A 20,776-nucleotide genomic window follows, 5' to 3' on the forward strand; every position below is an offset into this window, starting at 1 on the left:
ACTAAACAAACTAAACTGAGAGAAACAGCTTTTCCTTTTAAAAAATCAGGTATTACGATATATTCAAATCCATAGTAACACCCATTCAACATAATCAAAAAATATAATTAAAAAAATTGTAAGAGTATACTTTTGTGTTATCCACTGTTCCAAGTTTTCTTGAAATCTGTCTTAACAGTAGGAGGAGTAGAAAAATCATTTTGAAAAAAAATAAGATCACGAAATATTTCATTTACCTTAAAGAGAATTGTTTCTTTGTGAAAATTACTTATTTATATAGTATAAATATAATTGGACCAAAATCATTGAAGAGGAATTATTACATTCCTTTTAAGTAACCATAACCATACAATTTAATGAAAACAAAACCAACAGAAAGAATTATATATCTTGATGAAGTAGACACTAACACCACCAATGGCATGTTTTCATTGAAATTACGCTTTATTTCTGTTAAGTGGAGAAATATTCCTGGATTAATTTACTTGCGTTTATTAAAGTCTAACAAAATCTATGGAAGAGAACGATTTTAAAAAAACAACACAACTGCTTATAGAAAGTTGGATGGGCACTTCCTCAGTTAAATACATAAGGCAGCCCATCTTCTGGTCGCATACTAATTAAAAAGAGTCAAAATGACACTTTGCTTAGTATTTTTTCTCAGTATAACTTAATCTATGCAATTGCCATTCTTTCCTTTACTTAAGCCCTTTCAGCCTGGCAACTTTGCCCAGAGAACTAAATAAATTTTTCTTTCCTATTGTCATGAAGAATCTGTGTTAAACAAATATAAGGAAAACCAAACAACTTAAGGCATCAATCAGAGAAATCTGTCAAATAATTATCAACAATATAAACGAAAGCCTGAATTGATAAAAGGTGATTAAGGAACGATTTTAATGTTTTGATCAATATTTATTTTTTCTGACGGACCTTAGAATTTCTTTGAAAAGTTTTAAGAGCAATATTGATATGTATAAAGATCATTGAAATTCGCAGCTCAAAGTTTTAACATATATGCAATAGCCATTCTCAGAAAAACAGATATTGTACAGAGTTTACTTATCCTACTTACCTTGTAATTGATATTGTCATTAACATTAAATTCAGCCTTATTCCACTGGTCTCCTTGAGTTCCCGTTTTAGTCCAGACCTGGTTTCCATTCCGTAGAACGTTCAATGTTCCCACATTACCACCATTCATGTGATACCAGAAAGACAAACATCTTTGGGTAGCTTAAGATTTCAAAAACGTGGAAGATAAGATGTTTCATATCTGAATCCTATTTGTTTTTAATATGACAAATATTATATAACATCAATCATTGACCAGAAGTCTCTGATGAGACAGTAGCTCTACTAGTTTGTACGTAAAACAAAGTAGAAGGAAATGTAACAATTGGACTTAAAACTTTGCAGCAGCAATAAATAGAATAATGATCCTTTGTACAGTTTCTTTTTGTGGCAAGATTTATTGCAATCAGACCAAAACTGTAGGAGGTGTAGCCCTTTGCATATTTCTATTTTAGAAACCATGGCATCAACATTCATCAAAGTTAAAAAAAAAAAAGAAGAAGAGAGAATTATGTATCTCAGTGTAGTGTACTTGCATGCTAAGTTTATTAAAATCAGACCAAAACTGTAGGAGAAGAAGTGTTTTGAAAATATTTTACAGATATTGCTATTTCAAGAAACCATGGCAACACCGTTCATTAAAAAATCCAATATAGAGAACCAGAGGTCTCTAATGAGACTGTAGCTCTACTGGTTTGTACTTATAACAAAGGAAGATAAAAGTAGCACTTGGACTTGAAACTTCGCAACAGCAATAAATAGAATAATGAAGCTTGGTTTAGTCTCTTTTTGTGGCAAGATTTATTGCAATCATCAGAACTGTTGGAGGAGTAGCCTTTTAAAAAAATTTTAAAGAAATTTCGATTTTAGTAACCATAGCAACATCATTAAACAAAATAAAAAAAAAATAAAGACAATTATGTATCTTAGTGTAGTCTACTTGTGTGCCAAATTATACTGAAACCAGATCAAAACTGTAGGAGGAGTAACATTTTGAAAGTATTTCAAGGAAATTTCTATTTTTTAGTAACCATGGCAACACCGTTCACCGAAATCAAAAACCAATATACAGAATTATGTATCTTAGTGTAGTCTACTCGTGTGCCAAGTTATATTGAAATCAGACCAAAACTGCAGGAGTAGTTAAAATCCTATAAATAGAATTGTGTATCTCAGTTGAGTCCTCTTGTGTGCCAGGATGTATTGAAATCAGAGGAATACTGTAAAAGGAATAGCGATCAAAATTAAAAAAAAAACAATATCCTAAAATATGTATCTTAGTGTAGTTAACTTGCCTGCCAAATTATACTAAAATCATACCAAAACTATAGGAGAAGTAATGTTTTGAAGGTATTTGACAGAAATTTCTATATTTAGTAACCATGGCAACACCGTTATAATTATCAAAAAGCGATAGAATTATGTATCTCAATGTATTCTACTTGTGTGACAAGTTATATCAAAGGGGCTTGGACACAGATTTGAAGCTCATATTTTCTAAAATTTTCATTATGATTTCATGACATACCGGGTATATGTTACTAAAGCATTTCACACCGAAATCTAATAAAAGCGTGTTTAGAAACTTACCTTGAAATTATCAAAACTACGAATTTCGGGACGAGTTTGATTGACGCAGAGCCTTGCACTATCACGAAGTAAACTTTATCCATTATATTTAGGAAAATTATAAATTTTGTTGTGTATTAATGGAAAGTATGACAACTTTAATCCAGAAATGCCAGAAAGCAAAACCAACTCACTAGGATTGTCAGTCCGTGCTCATTGATGTGTGCAGACTAACAAATTGAACACACCCAGTAAACCGTAAACATTAACAGTAACAAAGCTCGTGCCCTGATTATAAAACACCGATGTTTGACATAATGTTATGAAGAATGTCATTGTTATTGAATTCTTAGAATATTCATGTGATTTCAAATTATCAAACTGAAGTTATTTTTGAATAAAAAAAAGAAATTTAAATCGTAAACGATGCAACTGTATCCAGGCCCCTTTAAAATCAGATTAAAATTGTAGAAGGAGTAGCGTTTTGAAAAATTGTTTACAAACAGACAGACAGCTAGACAGACACTTTACTATCGCATACGTTCTTCTGGCCTCTGACTACTAGAGCTTAAAATGAATGACTGTATCATTTGGTGCCATAATTTTAATTAAAGAAAATTGAAGTTACTTCTGGCAATAGGCAATTGTAAGCTCACTGCTCTAGCTTCTGCATTTTTGACGGATATTTAAATAATTAGTTTCTTTAGAGTATATTGGCATACCTGGAATTAAAGGTGTCTCAAAATGAAATTTAGCACCACTTTCTACAGGACTGGAAACCTCTGCATAGAGATACTGTGTTCCAGTCTTAGCTCCAGAAGGCCCGGTACCACTAGACGGAGTGGAACCCTGTAAAATGAAAACGTCAGGAGATTTGACACAAAGATGTTCGACGTACATCTCGGCTGGCAATATTTTCAATGTATCTACCGCAATCATAAATGGTCAAAAGCTTTTTGCTGCAATTCAATTTTTAACAAATTCAAAACACTTTTCAGCAAATTATTCAATCTATTGATAATTTCCGAGGTTTTATTTAGATTTTTTTAAATTGAAAGTATATTGTCTAATTCAATTTTAACGAAGAGTTCATTTATTTTATAAAATTCTTTTTTCTGAAAAGAATTGAATACATGATATAAAAACGAAAATTTGGGTATTCTTAGTCAAGATGTGTAAGATATTTCGGTGAACTTATACTCCATGCTTCTTAAAATGTCGTTTCTTTACATATTGCTCATCCAACAGCAATCCATAAAGAGAAACAAAATATCGAAATATATGCTGAAATAATAATTGGTATACCGAATTTGAAATCCAGTTGTAGGAATTTGTTGGTGAATTTGCAAAGAAACAAGTCTCGCCACTTTCAAATCCACATGAAACGCTCCCAGATGCTGAAAAGATAAAACTGAACATATTCATATTTACTTTGACTACCTATATAATGATATTATAATTTTATATTCTTGATTTTTAATTTCTTTTATGACAATATAAAAAATTATCTTTAACATTAATATCTGAAATTTACTGCAAATATCGGGAAGGAATATTTTAAGAATATATTTTTTGTCACTTCTAATACAGTTAATATAGACATTAAACACTATTTTTTATTTCTGAAAAAGTTTTCTTATAAATAGAGATTTTGATTTTAATTCTACACTATGTCAGGAAGTTTTTGTATAAGTTTCAGATTTTCTGACACGGTGGAAGATTTTTAAATGACTCCACCACATTTTCACTATTTCTTTTTTTATTTTTTTAGGATGCAGTCTTTCGTTTAAACAAACTTGAATCCCTTATAGCCATGGACACGCTGAAACAGATCAACGTCCTATGAGAATAAATACATTGAGTAAGTTTATAGTGTGATTGTAATACAACTATACCAGTAAGAGTATCACATAGTTGTCCACTGAAACCTGGATAGCAGGAGCAGGTAAAACTATCACCAACATCAGTACATGTTCCTTGCTTACAAGGTGTTGACCTACATCCTGAAAAGTATCGAAATAAATGTACTTAATCTAGGAAACAAATGTCTATTTTGTGTTAGAGTAAAAAAAATAACTAGGAATATGTCCATAGGACACGAATGCCTCGCCATGGGATCATGAGAGCTGTAACATGAAAATTTGTATTATTGTACAAAGTTTAATGAAAATATATTGAATAGTTTCTTTAAAACCGATAATAAATAGTGACAATTACTTCGAATATTTTCACTATCAAATCCTACATTTCTGCTATTTCTGCTATTAATTTATGAATTGTTATATTTGCTTTAATCTGTCAGATTTATCTTTAATCGTTTTAATTTCACGATTTCCCAGAAAGTACCAATCGCGTTGGTGGGAAAGTGATGAATCGCGAACACAGTGAAATTAAAAACCATCGTGATTATTTGCCAATCTACAGTAGAAAGATCTGACAGATAACCGGGTACGACCCCCTCTCGCCAAGTGAGCTCTATCATTTGATTCCCCTATCTTCTACGAGAATTCCCCAATTCAGAAAAGCAACTTTCGTACACTCCGCTATGAATCGCAGCCTTGGAACGCAACGGAGACCCGTGGACTTTTCCTCTCAGTGTCAATACCCAATTTGTGGCCGATGTGGAATTTTGCGTGGACCCATTTGCCGTGCTCCAATGGAGAAGTGTCATAGATGTACGCGTCACGGTCACTACGCTAGAATATTTGTGTAGGACTATTCCTACCACCCTCAGAGGATGACAATGATAGCAAATACTAGTGCACCAATCCAAGAGCAACGTTCCGGTAGACGAAAGTCCAGAGACAAAGTTCGTATGGCAAAATACTTAGAAACAAAATCTCACCTTCGCAAACTACCTTTGTATAATCTACGGAATACAGTGTTCCATGGGACCCTAAATATAAACCAAGGACTTAAAACGGAGCTTCATCAAATACGTGTAAAGTTAAAAGAGATTGAAATAAGTTTGCCTACATTTAACATCATTATCAACCAAGAAGAAAAGCTTGATCAACTAGTACCAAGACACCCGCCCGAATGATCAAATTACAATACTGCTGAAGATAAACTAACCATTTCAAAGTTGCAACACGAAGTACAAACTCTACGGATTGAAAATTCATCTCACAAACAATTAGTAGATTTGATTAATGCTAGTGTCCAAGAAGAATGGAGAAAAACAGAGTGAAACTTCAGGAACGGGACAACACCATTCTGAACTTGAAAACCGAAAATATTCAGCTTTTGAAAAACCAGGAGTTTTATGTGCAAAGAATTTGTTAACCTGAAAATGAGATTTATAATCGTTCCAGACATATTTATAATGACTCTGACATCACAACAAAAATTAACAAACCGACACACGATAAAATATACTTGTGGAAGAAGGCAGATAAGAATTAAATTGAAGAGATGAATAGAAGCCTAAATAATGCTATACTACACTAGTAATACTTGTACATGTTGTAGTAGAGTATGCATCCTCTCTCTGTGACCCGCATACCGCTCACAACACTCAGAAACTAGAGGCAGTACAAAGAGATCGGCTCCATTTGTGAACATCTCACAAACTATCTGCGTAACATCAATGCTATACACTCTTTAGTGGGCATATTTGCGAGAGAGAAAGAGATAGGAGGGTATACTTGTATTGAAAATGCAAAAAAAAAATCTATCCATAATCTTGCGGTTAGGGGTTCAAGTAATCCGGAAGTACAAAACCTAACATTCGCGGGACATTAAAATTTGCTATCAGATGGTTATCAAAAAGCATCAGTAATTTTAAGGGTTTTCATTAAATCAGAAAAAAGGTGTTCAGAATAAAAATAATAATAAAACAAAACGAAAGCAATAGGGCTTTTCGCCTGAAAGCGAAAAGCCCTACTTACATATATTCACTTGAATATACTTTTACATAACCGGCATATTTTGAAAAGTAATGGATTAAAACAAGTTTGGCTTTCCAGAAAGCCTGAAATGTCATCTCTTTGGCTTCATTAATGTCACAGAATAAACAGTGGAATGTAACATTTTTTCCTCAGCTATTACAGACAGAAGAACTTTTTTTCAAAAAGGGGGGGGGCACACAATAAATAGCGGAATGTAACATTTTTTTTCCTCACGATTACAAGCAGAAGAGCTTTTTTTTTTTATTAAAAAAGGGGGGTAGTCAGAAAAAAAAATTACAACTTACCTGAATAATCTTTCACTAGGAAAAAAAGGAGGTGTTCAAACTCGAAATTCTTATTTCGTGGATGGGAGGGAAGATTTAAACTTTTTGACTCTCTCGAAAACACATTGGGGGGGGGGGGGGTATGAATAAATGTGGGGAAGGTAGAGGCAAGCTGCCTTTCAGTAAACATTTGCAACAGTAATTTCAAATATTTTTTGTATATGTGTTTAAAAAATGTAACCACTGAGCAGTATTCGTAAAATTTGTAAACAATTGTTATACAAGAGGATGGGTAAAACCTTAGCGTTCCTATTTACTTTACATCACAGCAGCTTACTCGGACAACAGCCAAGAAGTTTAAAGCGCTAACTTGAATTAGTCCGGTGTCATATAGTGAGACTCCCACCCTCATAGTGAGACTTCCCCCCGGAAATATGGCTATATATAGCGGTAAGAGGGGGGAGACTTACTATATAGTGAGTCTTCCCCCCTAAACGACCATAGTGAGGCTTCCCCCTTCCATGTTCAGTAGTATTTTATTAACATCGACGATGCATATATATTTGCATTTTGATAATGATCTTATAAAATAGATACCTGTATGAATAAATATAGAAGTGCGCATTAAAAATTTATCGTGCACAGTAAATAATCGAACTGTTCCAAAACGATTCTTATCAAAAGAAATACATTTAATATAGATCATTACTCGTGGACTCTTGGAATTTGCTTATGTTAACCTTCATGGGGAATGCAATAAATACAATACAGTAAAGAAAGATGTATACTTGTAACAATAATGTACATTTTTCATTCAGTTATCTCACATCAATATACATGTACATGTCATCCCATAATTAGTTTTGACTAACAAACTGTTAAAAGGCTATTAAGATGTTTAATTATTAATTAACGGAGAACCTTTATTCATATACTGAAAAATATTGTTTTACAATGAAATAAAATATTCCGGAAACTACATTTGAGTGGAAGTCTCACTATGAAAGGGGGAGAGACTGGCTATATAGTGAGACTTCCCCGGGAGAAGTCTCACTCTATTGCCAGTCGATCTTCCGGGGGGAAGTCTCACTATATAGCCAGTCTTCCCGTGGTATATCTCACTATATAGCCAGTCTTCCGGGGAAATCTCACTATGGGGAAGTCTCACTATACGACACTGACCCTCAATTGATTTCGAAAGATTTTCCACTTTTAAATATATGGTTTATCCAAAGAAATAACCCTCACATGCATTTAAATATAATAGGTCAGTAATAAAATTTACACGGTATAAGCTAAAATTAGGCATTAACAAATTATCTGAAAGAGACCTGATATTTAGGCTGTTCAAGGAAACAATCATATTATATAATAATATTTCAAGAATAAGAGAAGTGATTTGATAGCTTTTTTGCCACTAACCAATAATGCAATTTAAAATTACACAAAGAAAATGATTGCAGATGTTATAATTGTAAATTCTCAAAATACGAGTCGGGTAAAGAAATTGCGTCTTTTATACAAAGGTAACAATATTGTATTTCTGACATTTATTTTTTGTAGAACATGCGTAAAAATTCACAATGATTATGTAATCTTTCTTCCAATGCCTGTAGTTTTAACATTAACTATTTGTTTAAAAAAAAATTAAAAATGGCATCAGGTTATTGAATGACTAAGATACACAAAAAGGTAAAATTTTCGACATCAATTCACATCAGTCCTATTTAAACTTTTAATGTGAGTATTTACTTTGATTTTGTTTTTCTGTAAATTCTTAGATCCACGCCTTGGCTGATCTAATCGATGCCATGTAAAGTGTACTTTGATACACACGCACTGGCCATCATTTACGTAACAGCCTAGATAACTGCATGTTATTTGAAGACCCACCACTTTGTTTTTCTGTAAATACTTTGATCCACGCCTTGGCCGTTCTAATCGATGTCATGTTTAGTGCATTCTGATACACACGCGCTGACCATGATTAGATAACTGCATGTATTTTGAAGACCCACCACTATACCCAAGCGATATTGTCTCTGTGGCTCTCTATGATTTATGTGTAGTTTTTCTTTTTTAAGATGGCCTGTTTGACAGATCGCCTATTCTTTGTCATTGAGCAGTTTTGTTTACATCTCTATATTTAGAAATCGTGTCATTTGCCAGACCGCCAGCTTATCAATGGCAGCTTACACTAGGACTTTACTTCCGGTGATTCAAACTTAATGTGTCATCTCCCGAGGGAGATGACAATAAGTGGTCCATAGTTGGTATGATCCAGCGATAGCAGACTAATTCGAATACTTGTTGACATCCCTAATTTTAATACATATATATATTTAATTAAATTTAATCGACATACAGTAAAACACGGCTACGGCGAATACGCATTTTACAGCGAACACAGTTTTTTATATTTTCTGTAGTTTTAAAACACTTCTATATAGATAAAGAAAGGAGTCGATCCATGTAATTAATAGATAAAGTAAGAAATTGATCCTTGCGTCGTTGGTTTGAATCCCCAAAAATATTTCACTGCGGGTCGTGGAGGCCGTTCCTATGGACGTAACCAAATAAACCGAGGTCCCGTATCGCTGCAGGTGCTTTCACAAAAAAGATCCCTCACTGCTCAATGGCCTAAGTGGCAAGTACAAGTCTAAATTTGCAGCCCTCCACCAGAAAATTGTGGCATCTCAATATGAATGAAAAATTCTCGAAGGGACGTCAAACAAACAAACTAGCAATACGAATATAAGGAATCAAAATTATTCATTATGAGAATGTTTTACTGTATATATGAATGTTATCTGAAATGGTCTCTATTTTCCGTCATACTTAACAAGGCTCCTCTTTCTATACTTACCCTGTCCAACAGCTTTCACTGTCAAAGAAAAACCTTTGCCGGCTGCTACATTAGAAGCAAAAGCACTGTCAAATTTCAGTAACATCTTAGTAGGGTCACCATACTCTGACGTCACATAAACATCATTGCTAACTGTTCCACAGCGTCTAAAAAATCAGTTCACAAGTAATTAGCAAACATATTTTCATTTTTCTTCTCTCATAAAAGATTGAGTATCTTGATGATAATATCTGTCAGAAATTTAAATACAGTATAAGCAGAAATTTTTTTCCGAGGATTCAATTTTAGCATCTTTAGCGAGGGTGTTGAGACCGTTTAAATTAAAAATCGCTTACTTATTTATTCCCTATTTTAAAAGTATGTGCACCATAAAATCATAAAAATTACTTCTCGCTAAAATTAAATACTGATTTTTAAGGACAAATCTCGCCAAAAATTCCACTTATACGGTAATTCTATTTGTTTTTTCAGAGACTTAATATTACAATTTGTAATTTCAAAAGATGATTAAATAAATTGTATTTCAATGCACAATTTTAAACATTCTCATAACAACTAAAAACAACATGTGTTGATATGATATGCATGTCTTACCTCGGTCCAGTCTGTCCTAGCAGGTTATACTGTATTTCTAACCAATGACTACATGCTCCATTTTGCGTTGTTAAATCCATCTCCGTTATAGTCATTTGAATGCTTTTCCCAACCGGACCCTGAATAATTTATAAAATTTATTTACTCTCAGTTTTGGAAACAGGATTTTAAAGTAAGTTCTATATGCAGTAAAACTCGTTTAGTGCGAACACGGATATTGCGAATTCACGGATATAGCGAAGTTTTCTTGGATCCCCAGCTATATGAATTTAACGAATTCCTTATACGGATATAGCAATTTACGGATTTAGCTAAGTAATTTCACAGGTCCCAGTGACTTCGTTATAACCGAGTTTTATTGTATCTCTACATATAGTACTAATTGTAACCTAATTGCAACGGAAACCGTCGCAGATGTTCCTCAAACGGCTTACCCACTTTTTTCAGGTTCCCCATTTCCATATAAGCTTCATTCACTTAGGAAATGCTTTTGTATTATACATTTAGATTCACATTTTATTTTTGAAAGTAATTTTTTAGGGAAAACAAGTCTACATAGCTCTACCAGTTTGTACTTACAACAATTAAAGGATGAGAAAAGTAGCACTGTTACTTAAACTATGGCAACAGCAATAAATACAATAATGATCCTCAGTTTGGTCTCTTTTTATGGCAAGTTTCATTGCAACTGGACAACAACTGTGGTAGGAAAAGCCTTTGAAAGAATTTCGAAGAAATATCTATTTTTTTGTAACCTTGGCAACAACATTTGTCAATATCAAAAACCAATATATAGATTTATGTATCAGAGAGTAGATGTTATATAATACATAGTGTAAAAAGTTTTTGTATTCATTGCAAAACATCTGGGATAACTTCTAATTTCGTATCATTCTAATAAATATTGGTATCTAAGGCTAGACTGAAGAAAATTCGATTTCTTTAGAAATGTATTTTTGTACTTTTACGGGTTACAAATGTCAACTTTTAACAAGACTGTTTCTAAGACTTCAAAGAACCTTGAATCACATTGAGATGCATGAAATGAAAATTGTTGCACGAAAAGATTTCAATTTCAACCTTCATTTTGAGACTTTTTAAATTAAATAATGAAATAAAGAGTTATCCTTCCTGGCTGAGGAGTAGGTATCCTTAAGTAATACCAAATCAGAATTCAGCATAGATGCATTTATATGCTTGCATTCAAATTTCATAGAAGCATTATGTAGAAACACATTATAGTTACATATATTCTAAATTTCGTCTTGCTTTGTTAAAAACTAAGAAAGGTGTGGCCATTCAAAGTTTCAGCAAATCAAATTCCAGCGCACGTGTGTGAGCGTGTAGTAAGAATTTTATATATATCATGTTATTATAATACCTGATATTAACCTGAGCCTTATATTATAAACCTATACGTTAAATCTGAAAGAATTTGTTTCCGAGTACACTCTTGGACAAATCATATTGAAGAAGAAATTCGAAAAAAGACGAAGAAACAGCGTTAAAACAATATATTCCAAAATTTGGTTTGGGGAACATAATTAAGTTCATAGATTATAAGGAAAAACATCGACTTATTATTTGAAATTACTTTACCTGATAACAAATAAGCAAAATGAAATTAAATAAATCTTCATAAAAACAGTAAGAATTATATAACAAGAGGCCCAAGGGCCTTAACGGTCACCTGAGTAGAATACAACAATATTTTAGAGGATCCATCAACTGATAAATGAATCTTTGTTGCCAAAAAGCAAGAAAAATAGTATGATTAGGATAAAAAAAATAACTGGTCTAGTATCTATTTGTCCCCCATTTAGCACCATTACCGCGCATACTATTAACAAAATATCTGTTTTTAAACCCCATGTTATTACCTCTCAGATTGGCCTCTCTTGGCCTTTGAACAACATTCTTATTCTATTGACCTTTAAAATACATTATTTACCATGTAAAGTGATTTATTATCAAAGGTGAATGGCAAAGGGGAGTAACTTTGCTCAGTAGAATACAAATTAATAGAACCCTGGCCAGGACCAGAACACTTGACCAAATGGTCCAGATATTCAAAATTCTGGTAAAAATACCCTTGCTTTATTATCAAAGGTGAATGGCAAAGGGGAGTAACTTTGCTCAGTAGAATACAAATTAATAGAGCACTGGCCAGGAACAGAACACTTGACCAAATTGTCCAGATATTCAAAATTCTGGTAAAAATACCCTTGCTTTATTATCAAAGGTGAATGGCAAAGGGGAGTAACTTTGCTCAGTAGAATACAAATTAATAGAGCCCTGGCCAGGACCAGAACACTTGACCAAATGGTCCAGATATTCAAAATTCTGGTAAAAATACCCTTGCTTATTAAAAATTTTAAATTCATAAATTTGGAAGAGGTACCCACATCATCATAACTATGCAATTAGTTGAAAGAATTTTTTTTTAAAAACATTCACACATTTTCACTATATTATCAATAGAGCCCCCCCCCCCCCTCTCCCCGGAAAAACCAGAAACACCAGAACGCCTTTGCTCATCATAATTATGCATTTTGTTTATCTGCTCAATACCCAGGAGCAGACAGGATTATTATTTCATACAATTAATACAAATAATGCATTTTGCTATATTATTAATAAAGCCCCACCCTTACACCTGGACATCTGACCCAGGGGCCATGAAACTCACAATCCTGGAAGAAGCACCCTTGTGCATCATAACTATACACTTGTTTCTTTGCTTTATAACTAGGAGAAGAAAAATTATTTTGAAAAAAATATGAATTTTCACTATATAATCAATAGAGTCCCCCTCCCCCTCTTCACCAGAACCCCCAACCTTGGAGTCATGAATTTCAAGATTTCTGAAAAGGCAACCATGCTCATCATAACTACAATATATCAACTAAGTTAGTTTATCTATAATACCCAGGAGCAGAGATAAAAATTTTCAAAGCATTAATGCATTATAATCAATAGAGCCCCGACCTAACAAAAGAAACCCTGGCCCAGGGGTCATGAAATTCACAATCTTAAGAGGTACTCTTGCTCATCATAACTATGTACTTAGTTTGTTTAATACCCAGGAGCAGAGAAGAAGATTTTCAAAGAAACAAGGCACTTTCACTATATGATCTATATAGCCCCGCCCTAGCACCAGAACCCCTGATCCAGGGGGCATGAATTTCATAATTTTGGTAGAGGACTCAATGCTTATTACAATCATGCCAGCAGTTTGACTGCTTGGTATCTAGGAGTAAAGAAGAAGATTTAAAGATTGAATTAATTTTGGTGGTATCCTCACTCCTCTGGCCCCGGGACAGCAGGGACCATGAAATTCACAATTTTTGTTCCCCTTCAGCCATAGATGCTATATGTCAAAAGGTTGAAATTGGTTCATCGTTTTTAGTGAAGAAGCTGAAAATGTTTAAATGTTCACGCACGACAGACCACGCACGACGACAAACAAAACGGATAGCAACAGGTCACCTGAGTGACTCAGGTGGCCTAAAAATGTGTGCTTGTTAGTACAAATATCATTTCTGCTTGAACTTTCAGTAAGGCCTGATATTCTCGGCTATACATAATTAACGTCTCTCAGATAATGACCTAGATTCTCATTGGTTGCCAGATTAGCTCATCAATACGAAATTTACACAGCTTTTCATTCACGGGTGAAATACACATGGAATAAAAATGGTTCAGACGTCAAAGAGTGACGCAAGAAACCAATTACATCGTTTCTAACAGTAAAGAGGCGTGGCTTATGTCATCCCATTGTTTGTTAACAACAATCTAAAGTTGCTAATGTTATGAATTTCTTAACCAATGAGAATCTAGGTCACCATTTGAGAGACGCTAATAATGTATCGCCGAGATTGTCACGCCTTACTGAAAGTTCAAGCAGAAATGATATTTGTAATAAAACTAGGATAGCTAATTTTTTAAATATCAAGAGACCTAGGTCATTTACACAAATTAACTTGAATCAAATTATTCTTCTACGAAATGGATTAGATAAAATAAGCTGTTTTTTTTACCAACCTTCACTAACCAGACACATTTTTTACCGGTGGGATATGGACCTCCATTGTTGAAATCAGGCGTTGTTATTGTCTTGGTTTCTCCATTTGCTACGTTTACTATACCACCACAAACTGTAAAACAAAATTCTTTGTGTCAGAACGGTATGAATTTCCATATTCTTTGGATTCAAAAGTGTTTCCCGAAGAAGTAGCTGACCAGAAATATCTGCTGAGACTGTAGTTAACAAGAAGTATGAAAAAGGTGAATTAAAACTGAACACGATTTGTAAAAGGAATTTGTCCGCCATATTCGATTGGTTTCTCGCTATATCTGAGAGCCCGTATATAAAGTAGCTGACTTTGTCACTGTTCAGTGTAATCAATCATCAACGATGTAGACGGACGTATGCTATACAGCACTCGGTAGCGACAAAATATAACTGTGTACTTCTTCTAATGCAGGAGACAAAAATACCAAAGAAACTTACAACAGTTGCACAGGTCCATGCAGTATACAAACAAACACTTGTAAATACACATTACTGCAATAAAATGTAAACAAAGGTAATGCAAGATAACCAGCACGAACACGGGTCGCCAATCCACCGCCGATACCCGTGACAATAAAGCAGTCAGGTGTAACAAATGCGAAGAGTATACCCCGGTGCTGATATCGTAGATAGTACCATCGGAAATGGCGTGAGCCTATTTACGAGTCGTGTTCAGCTTTAAGATAATGATGAGTGATCGATCTCACAACAAACGTACAAAATAAATTTGTGAACAGGGCATGGTCCCGGAAATTCATGAGGTGGGATCAGATGCATAGGAGGAGTAAGCATCTCCTGTCGACTGGTCACACCAACGTGAGCCCTGTTTATTGATTAGGTAGACGGAATATTCCTTAATCAAATTCAATGTTAATACAAAGGCCAAACAATTGATATGAAATTTGTCAGTCTAAAAACGACCCAACGATAAGTTATATTTCCTAATGAGGATATATGACGACTAAAGAATTTACGAAATGCTGACTTTAGACGTTGTTGAAATTCCTGTATCATCAACTTATTTGTTAATAACCTTCCTAGGTTTAAAAATTGTTTGTTCATAGAGCTGTCTTCACAAAAGTGAAGGTTTTGTGATATCGTTCCTTTTCAAAACCCTTAAAAGGTTCACTATTTGAAAGTCGGGCTTGTGATTACACATGAAGCAATGATTAATTATAAACCAACAAATGAGAATATCTTTGAAATCCATCGTTATTAAGTAGCTAAAAGCCTTTATCACATCTTTTATGATTGTAAGGAGAAGGGTCTTCCAAAAATTTATTTGAAGTACTAGTCACATATTCTACAAAACTGGAACTTTCCATTCTAAAGACAAGTCATATTTGTTTACAAAACTTTCCTACAATCAAGGCTGTTTCCTAAGTGATTCCTAGTATCTAACGGGAAAAAAATAGAATAGCTTCCCAGACCGACCTTTAAATAACGACATTTAAGAAGGGTTTGTGTAGGGAAACGAATATCACAAAACCTTGACATTGTGAAGAGGACTTAAAGCATGCACTTGAGTATAAGTTGGGAGACATAAACGCCATTTGCAGCTGATATCGGATTATCACTACTTAAATAACGAAAGTGAAGTCCTCTAGTTTGTCATACAGTTAAGTTGTTAGTTGGCTTTTCTCATCTTTAGTCAGTACAACAGATCTGATGGGACTGTAGCCAGCTAGAAGAATCTGATAACACTAGCTAACCAGAAGTAATCTGATGACACTTTTGGTATTTTTTTATGTTAATAAAACCCAAACTTTCAGAGATAGCTTTTAAAATTCCACACATCTATACTTATTAATCCATGTAATATTCCTCATTGAAATTTTAATGTGCACCTTGTTTCATAAACCTGTCATAAACCTTCAACATTTATTAAAAATAAAACAAATCTGTAGGAGGAATAAGATTTTGGAAGAACTCGATAGAAATGTTTTAGCTTAGAAACCAAGGCAAAATCAAGAAGAAAAACACCGAATTATGTATGTTATTGTAAGCTTAGATTTATTATATTTGTCTTCAAGCCCCCCCCCCCCCCCCAACTTCTTTTCTGAGTATAGAATTCTGCTTTTGTAAATTGTCATTTACATGCTGGTTGCCCCCCCCCCCCCCCTGTTTTTGTTGCTGTAAGGTCGAGCAATGGCAAATTCCAGGTTTCGGACACTTAGTTTTTTTGTTTGTTTTTTGTTTGTCAGACTTTTTGGGGAGGTTGCCCCCCCCCCCCCACTTTTGAAATCGTTGTAACGGACCTGGTCTTTACTGCTCAAAGTGGACTTGCAGGCACAGAAATATTGAGAGTACGTATCTTGTGACAAAAATTCTGTTCACAGGATATATTAGACAAAGTCTAACGATGGAGTCTTAGCACTAATAAATTTATTACCTGGATCAGTAGCAGGTGTTTCACACAGCGTTCCAGTAAGTCCCTCAGGACAATGACAATCACAGGTATGTAGGACAAATCCTCCATTCTGACACTGCTTCAGGGGGACATCACCATTTGGACCTTTGCAGGGTTCTAAAATTAAGGATGAGGTGATACTTATTGTTATGTCACGTACATAGTGAGTCGTTCTTGGTGCTCGTCAAGTGAAACAACAAAATATGTAAGGATTTGCATTTTTTGTTAAATACACCTTAAACCCTAGTTGTACATAGAAACAATTTCAACCTCATGATCTTTGTCATTTGTTCAAATTCAAAATATAAGAACAAAAACAAATTCTGTTTTGAAGCTAAAAGTATGAAGTTAAGATCTTCAAAGTAGCTTCAAAGAAATAGTTTTAGCCATATCGATCAAACTTGGTTAAAACTGAACACACAAGCATTGTGGATTAAATATATAAGCCCCCTACCTCACCCCCACTGTAGCCCTTTCATAAATCCTTCAGGCCTTGGACCAATATTTGAAAAAAAATGGCACTCACACTATGTAAGAATTCACCTAATTTTTGCCTTTTCTGGCCCTAGTGGTTCATACAATGATGACGTTTACGTCACCACATTAAATTTACACTATTTTTGATTATCTTCTCTTGAAAGAGAACGGGCTCTTCCTTTAGCAAACTGGAATCTCTAGGTGGCAAGTTTGTTTGCATGCGGCTACATATGGTTCTGGAGAAGAAAGTTAAACAATTGAAAAGTATACAGACAACACATGACAGTCTTTGGGCCAAGGGGGCTAAACATATAATTCTTACTAGTGCAATCATATGCATCAGTAATGTCCTGGATGTCGTAAAACATAAGACCAGTTGCTGAGTCAGCCAAGAAATCCAATCGACGGTCACGAAACTCCATTGTCGGTTTGCCATTAGTGGAGAATGCCTGTATAAAAATGTAAATTATATCTTCAAGGTGCTGTGTAATATATGCAGACAATAGAAGGTACAAGGATAAACAGGAATATTGCTTATTTCATGGACCATTGTACACTAAAACATCTAAAATGTCATATATTTCAAGAAACGGCTCGATTGTGACGTCGTGAAAAAAATCATATTGATGATGTTTTTTAAAGAAAAAATGAAGGAACTGACCGTTAAACTATACTGAAGAACTGATTCGTAGTCGTATGGGTTGTAGTCGTGGGTATTGCTTTTTGCCATGTTGTTGTTGCCTGTCCCACCCTGTGTATTCGCCCATAACATGGTGACATGGTTATCACGGTCAGTACGGGATTGTTCATGCATTTGACCTATAGCATGTGTCATTTCATGAACTGTTGTGGAAACCTGAAATTTTTTTTTGTTTTTTTTTTTTACATGAGTTCCAGACAAAAAAGAGAGTGGAATACCACTTACAGGGACTGGAACACAGCTTTGAAGCTCATATTTTCTAAAATTTCAATACAATATCATGACATATGTATGTCACACCGAAATATACTAAAAGCGTGTTTAGAAACTTCTTTTATCTGAATTATTTAAATTACAAATTTCGGGACACGTCTGATTGTCACATATCCTTGCACTTTCACGAAGTAAACTTTATCCATAATACTTTAAAAGAAGGGTAGAAATTTTGTTGTGTATTAATGAAAAGAATGAAAACTGTAATCCAGAAGAATCAGTCAAAAAGCGAGAATGCAAAACCAATTCAACAGTACTTTCAGTTCGTGCTCATTGATGTATGCAGACTAATCAAATTGAACACATCCGGTGAAACGTAAACACTAACAATAACAGAGCTCGTGTCCTGTTTACACACACGTGTTTGACATGATGTTATGAAGAATGGCGTTGTAATTGAACTTTAAGAATATTCACCTTAGTTCAATTCATTAAACTGAAGTTATTTTTTAATGAAAATAGAAATTTAAGGTTAATTGTACACAATGCAACTATTCCAGGCCCCTTTAAAATGATTAAATTTATCTTATACATTTAAAAAATAAAACTTATGAAAAAGATATATCAATTAGCATTACTGAAACACATCCAGGGTCCCGAAGGCTAACTTGTTGTTTTCCTGAAAAAACCTTTCCCACGTAAGACCAACATCCACTGTAAATGAAAGAAAAAAAAACTGTATTAATATTAAACTAGATCCGATCAGGTTGCGAGCAACGAGTGTGTCTTCCGTCCCATTTTTGATAAAATGATTGATTGGTTGATTGATTGTTGTTTTACGTCCCGTTCGAGAATATTTCACTCAAATTCTTACTGACGTTTTTCATACTAATTGTTAGACCATTATTTACACACTGAATTGTCGACGGATTTTTCCGTTATTTCCCGATCATGACAAGGAGCACACGGCGGGTGTGACCGGTCGGCAGGGGATGCTCACTCCTCCATGGCACCTGATCCCACCTCTGATGTTTGGAGGTCCGTGTGTGCTCTGCTCCTATTTTGTATTGTATAATGGACTTTTGAGCTTGAATACTGTTCGTTATCTCCATATATTTCATATAGAAACGTCACCACATACCGTTGAAGGGCTTCAAATTTAGACCTTTACTCGGCACTCAATGCCATTGAGCAGTGAGGGTTCTTTATCGTGCCAACGCCTACCGTGACAATTGGCCTCGGTTTTTAAAGTCTCATCCGAAGGACCCGCAACTTTCACTTCAAAAAGGAGAGCGCTTGGCGAAGGAACAGTTGCTACCTATTTTTTTATCAACGTAGGTCAGTCGCGGCCGTGATTCGAACACCCGACCATCGGATCACGGAGCGAGCGCTCAACCGACTGAGCTACCGTGACGGCCTGATAAAATGAGATATGGTGTTCGTTCAAAAATAATGATATGAGAAATTGCTTCCTTTGATTTCAATCAGATAAACATTTTTGCTTCAGTGATGTATAACAAAATGTTAATCATTTAAGAGTTAAAGATTAAAGACTTTTGGTCCCTCTGGGTCCCTAATTTGAGGGCTCACCCTTTTTTGATATCACATTAAAGCTCTCATGATTTTGAACACTTTGTTCAACAAATCTTTAGAAATTCGTTTTCATTTTCCCAAATTTATGGGAAAAAAAATTTGGGACCGGTCCTTTAACTCCTTTATTGGGATGTTTAGCAAAAAAATAAGAGATTGTGTATTGTTAAAAACAATATTCTAAACATCTTTTGTTCAACATTACTTATAAAATATTTCCCCTTTACGAGATTCAAAGCGTTCAAAATTTAGCATACTGGCCTCTTTAAGCCCCATATTACGTAACTTAGGATCATTTTTGCTTCATTAATCTATAGCAAAAAAAATTGCTCGTTAAAAGAGTTACAGATTTAAGTCTTTCGGTCCCTCTCAGCTAATTTTTTGAGAGGTCGTCCCCTTTTTCTTGATGTCAAATAAAAGGACTTATGAATTTGAAGACTTTTTATTCTACAAGTATTTCAGAAGTTTCTTTTCGTTTCTGAGATCTCGTATGCAGAAGAGAATTATTTAGGAGCTAGTCCTTCAAGTCCTTAATGGGGTCAGTACGTCCTTACATACATGTATAATGTACAATATAATATTACTCATCACATTATAATTTGAGCAAATAGGCTATAATATTATTTGAATAATTCGATTTGAAGTGCGAAAAATTGGCGGCACTTTCCCGTTTAATTCTATGGTAAATGTACCTGTATTTTGAGACGGTCCCTTAAAATACCTAGACGGTAGATTTTCCCTCAACTTGGCATATACACTAAAGTTAATGTAAGTTACATATGGTATAAAATTAAAGAGTTTCTATATTGTAGTTTTCACTCAATAAAACCGCAGTCGGCTCCCATAAATGATATTATAATGCGCATTGAAGTGGTAAATTTCTTCTTTTGAATGAAAAGTCTTGATCTTTCTTTATTGATCGATTGTTAAGCAAGGACACGCCCAATCCTTTAGAAATTAGACACCACACTTTCTGTGACTTACAACGTGAGTTTTGACAAATATGAGGATTTTATGAAGTTAGGAGAGAGAGT

The 20,776-nt window shown here is 34.4% G+C and overlaps 1 protein-coding gene across 1 annotated transcript in view; it reads right to left on the reverse strand.

The window, feature by feature from the left end:
• LOC133191195 (MAM and LDL-receptor class A domain-containing protein 1-like) overlaps positions 1–20,776 on the reverse strand; it is a 74,535-nt gene that overhangs the window by 26,299 nt on the left and 27,460 nt on the right. The window contains exons 9-19 of the mRNA XM_061326926.1: positions 18,791–18,866; positions 17,901–18,095; positions 17,562–17,688; positions 16,745–16,879; positions 14,322–14,434; positions 10,278–10,396; positions 9,684–9,829; positions 4,539–4,646; positions 3,949–4,040; positions 3,366–3,492; positions 1,076–1,236 (exon numbers count right to left, since the gene is read on the reverse strand). Coding sequence (XP_061182910.1) covers positions 1,076–1,236; positions 3,366–3,492; positions 3,949–4,040; positions 4,539–4,646; positions 9,684–9,829; positions 10,278–10,396; positions 14,322–14,434; positions 16,745–16,879; positions 17,562–17,688; positions 17,901–18,095; positions 18,791–18,866 — 1,399 coding nt within the window. The remainder of the gene's footprint in view (positions 1–1,075; positions 1,237–3,365; positions 3,493–3,948; positions 4,041–4,538; positions 4,647–9,683; positions 9,830–10,277; positions 10,397–14,321; positions 14,435–16,744; positions 16,880–17,561; positions 17,689–17,900; positions 18,096–18,790; positions 18,867–20,776) is intronic.

Source organism: Saccostrea echinata, unplaced genomic scaffold (assembly GCF_033153115.1).
Source record: "Saccostrea echinata isolate AGI-Se365-2 ecotype Australia unplaced genomic scaffold, CSIRO_AGI_Sech_v1 ptg000023l, whole genome shotgun sequence".
In the NCBI taxonomy this organism is placed as follows: domain Eukaryota; kingdom Metazoa; phylum Mollusca; class Bivalvia; order Ostreida; family Ostreidae; genus Saccostrea; species Saccostrea echinata.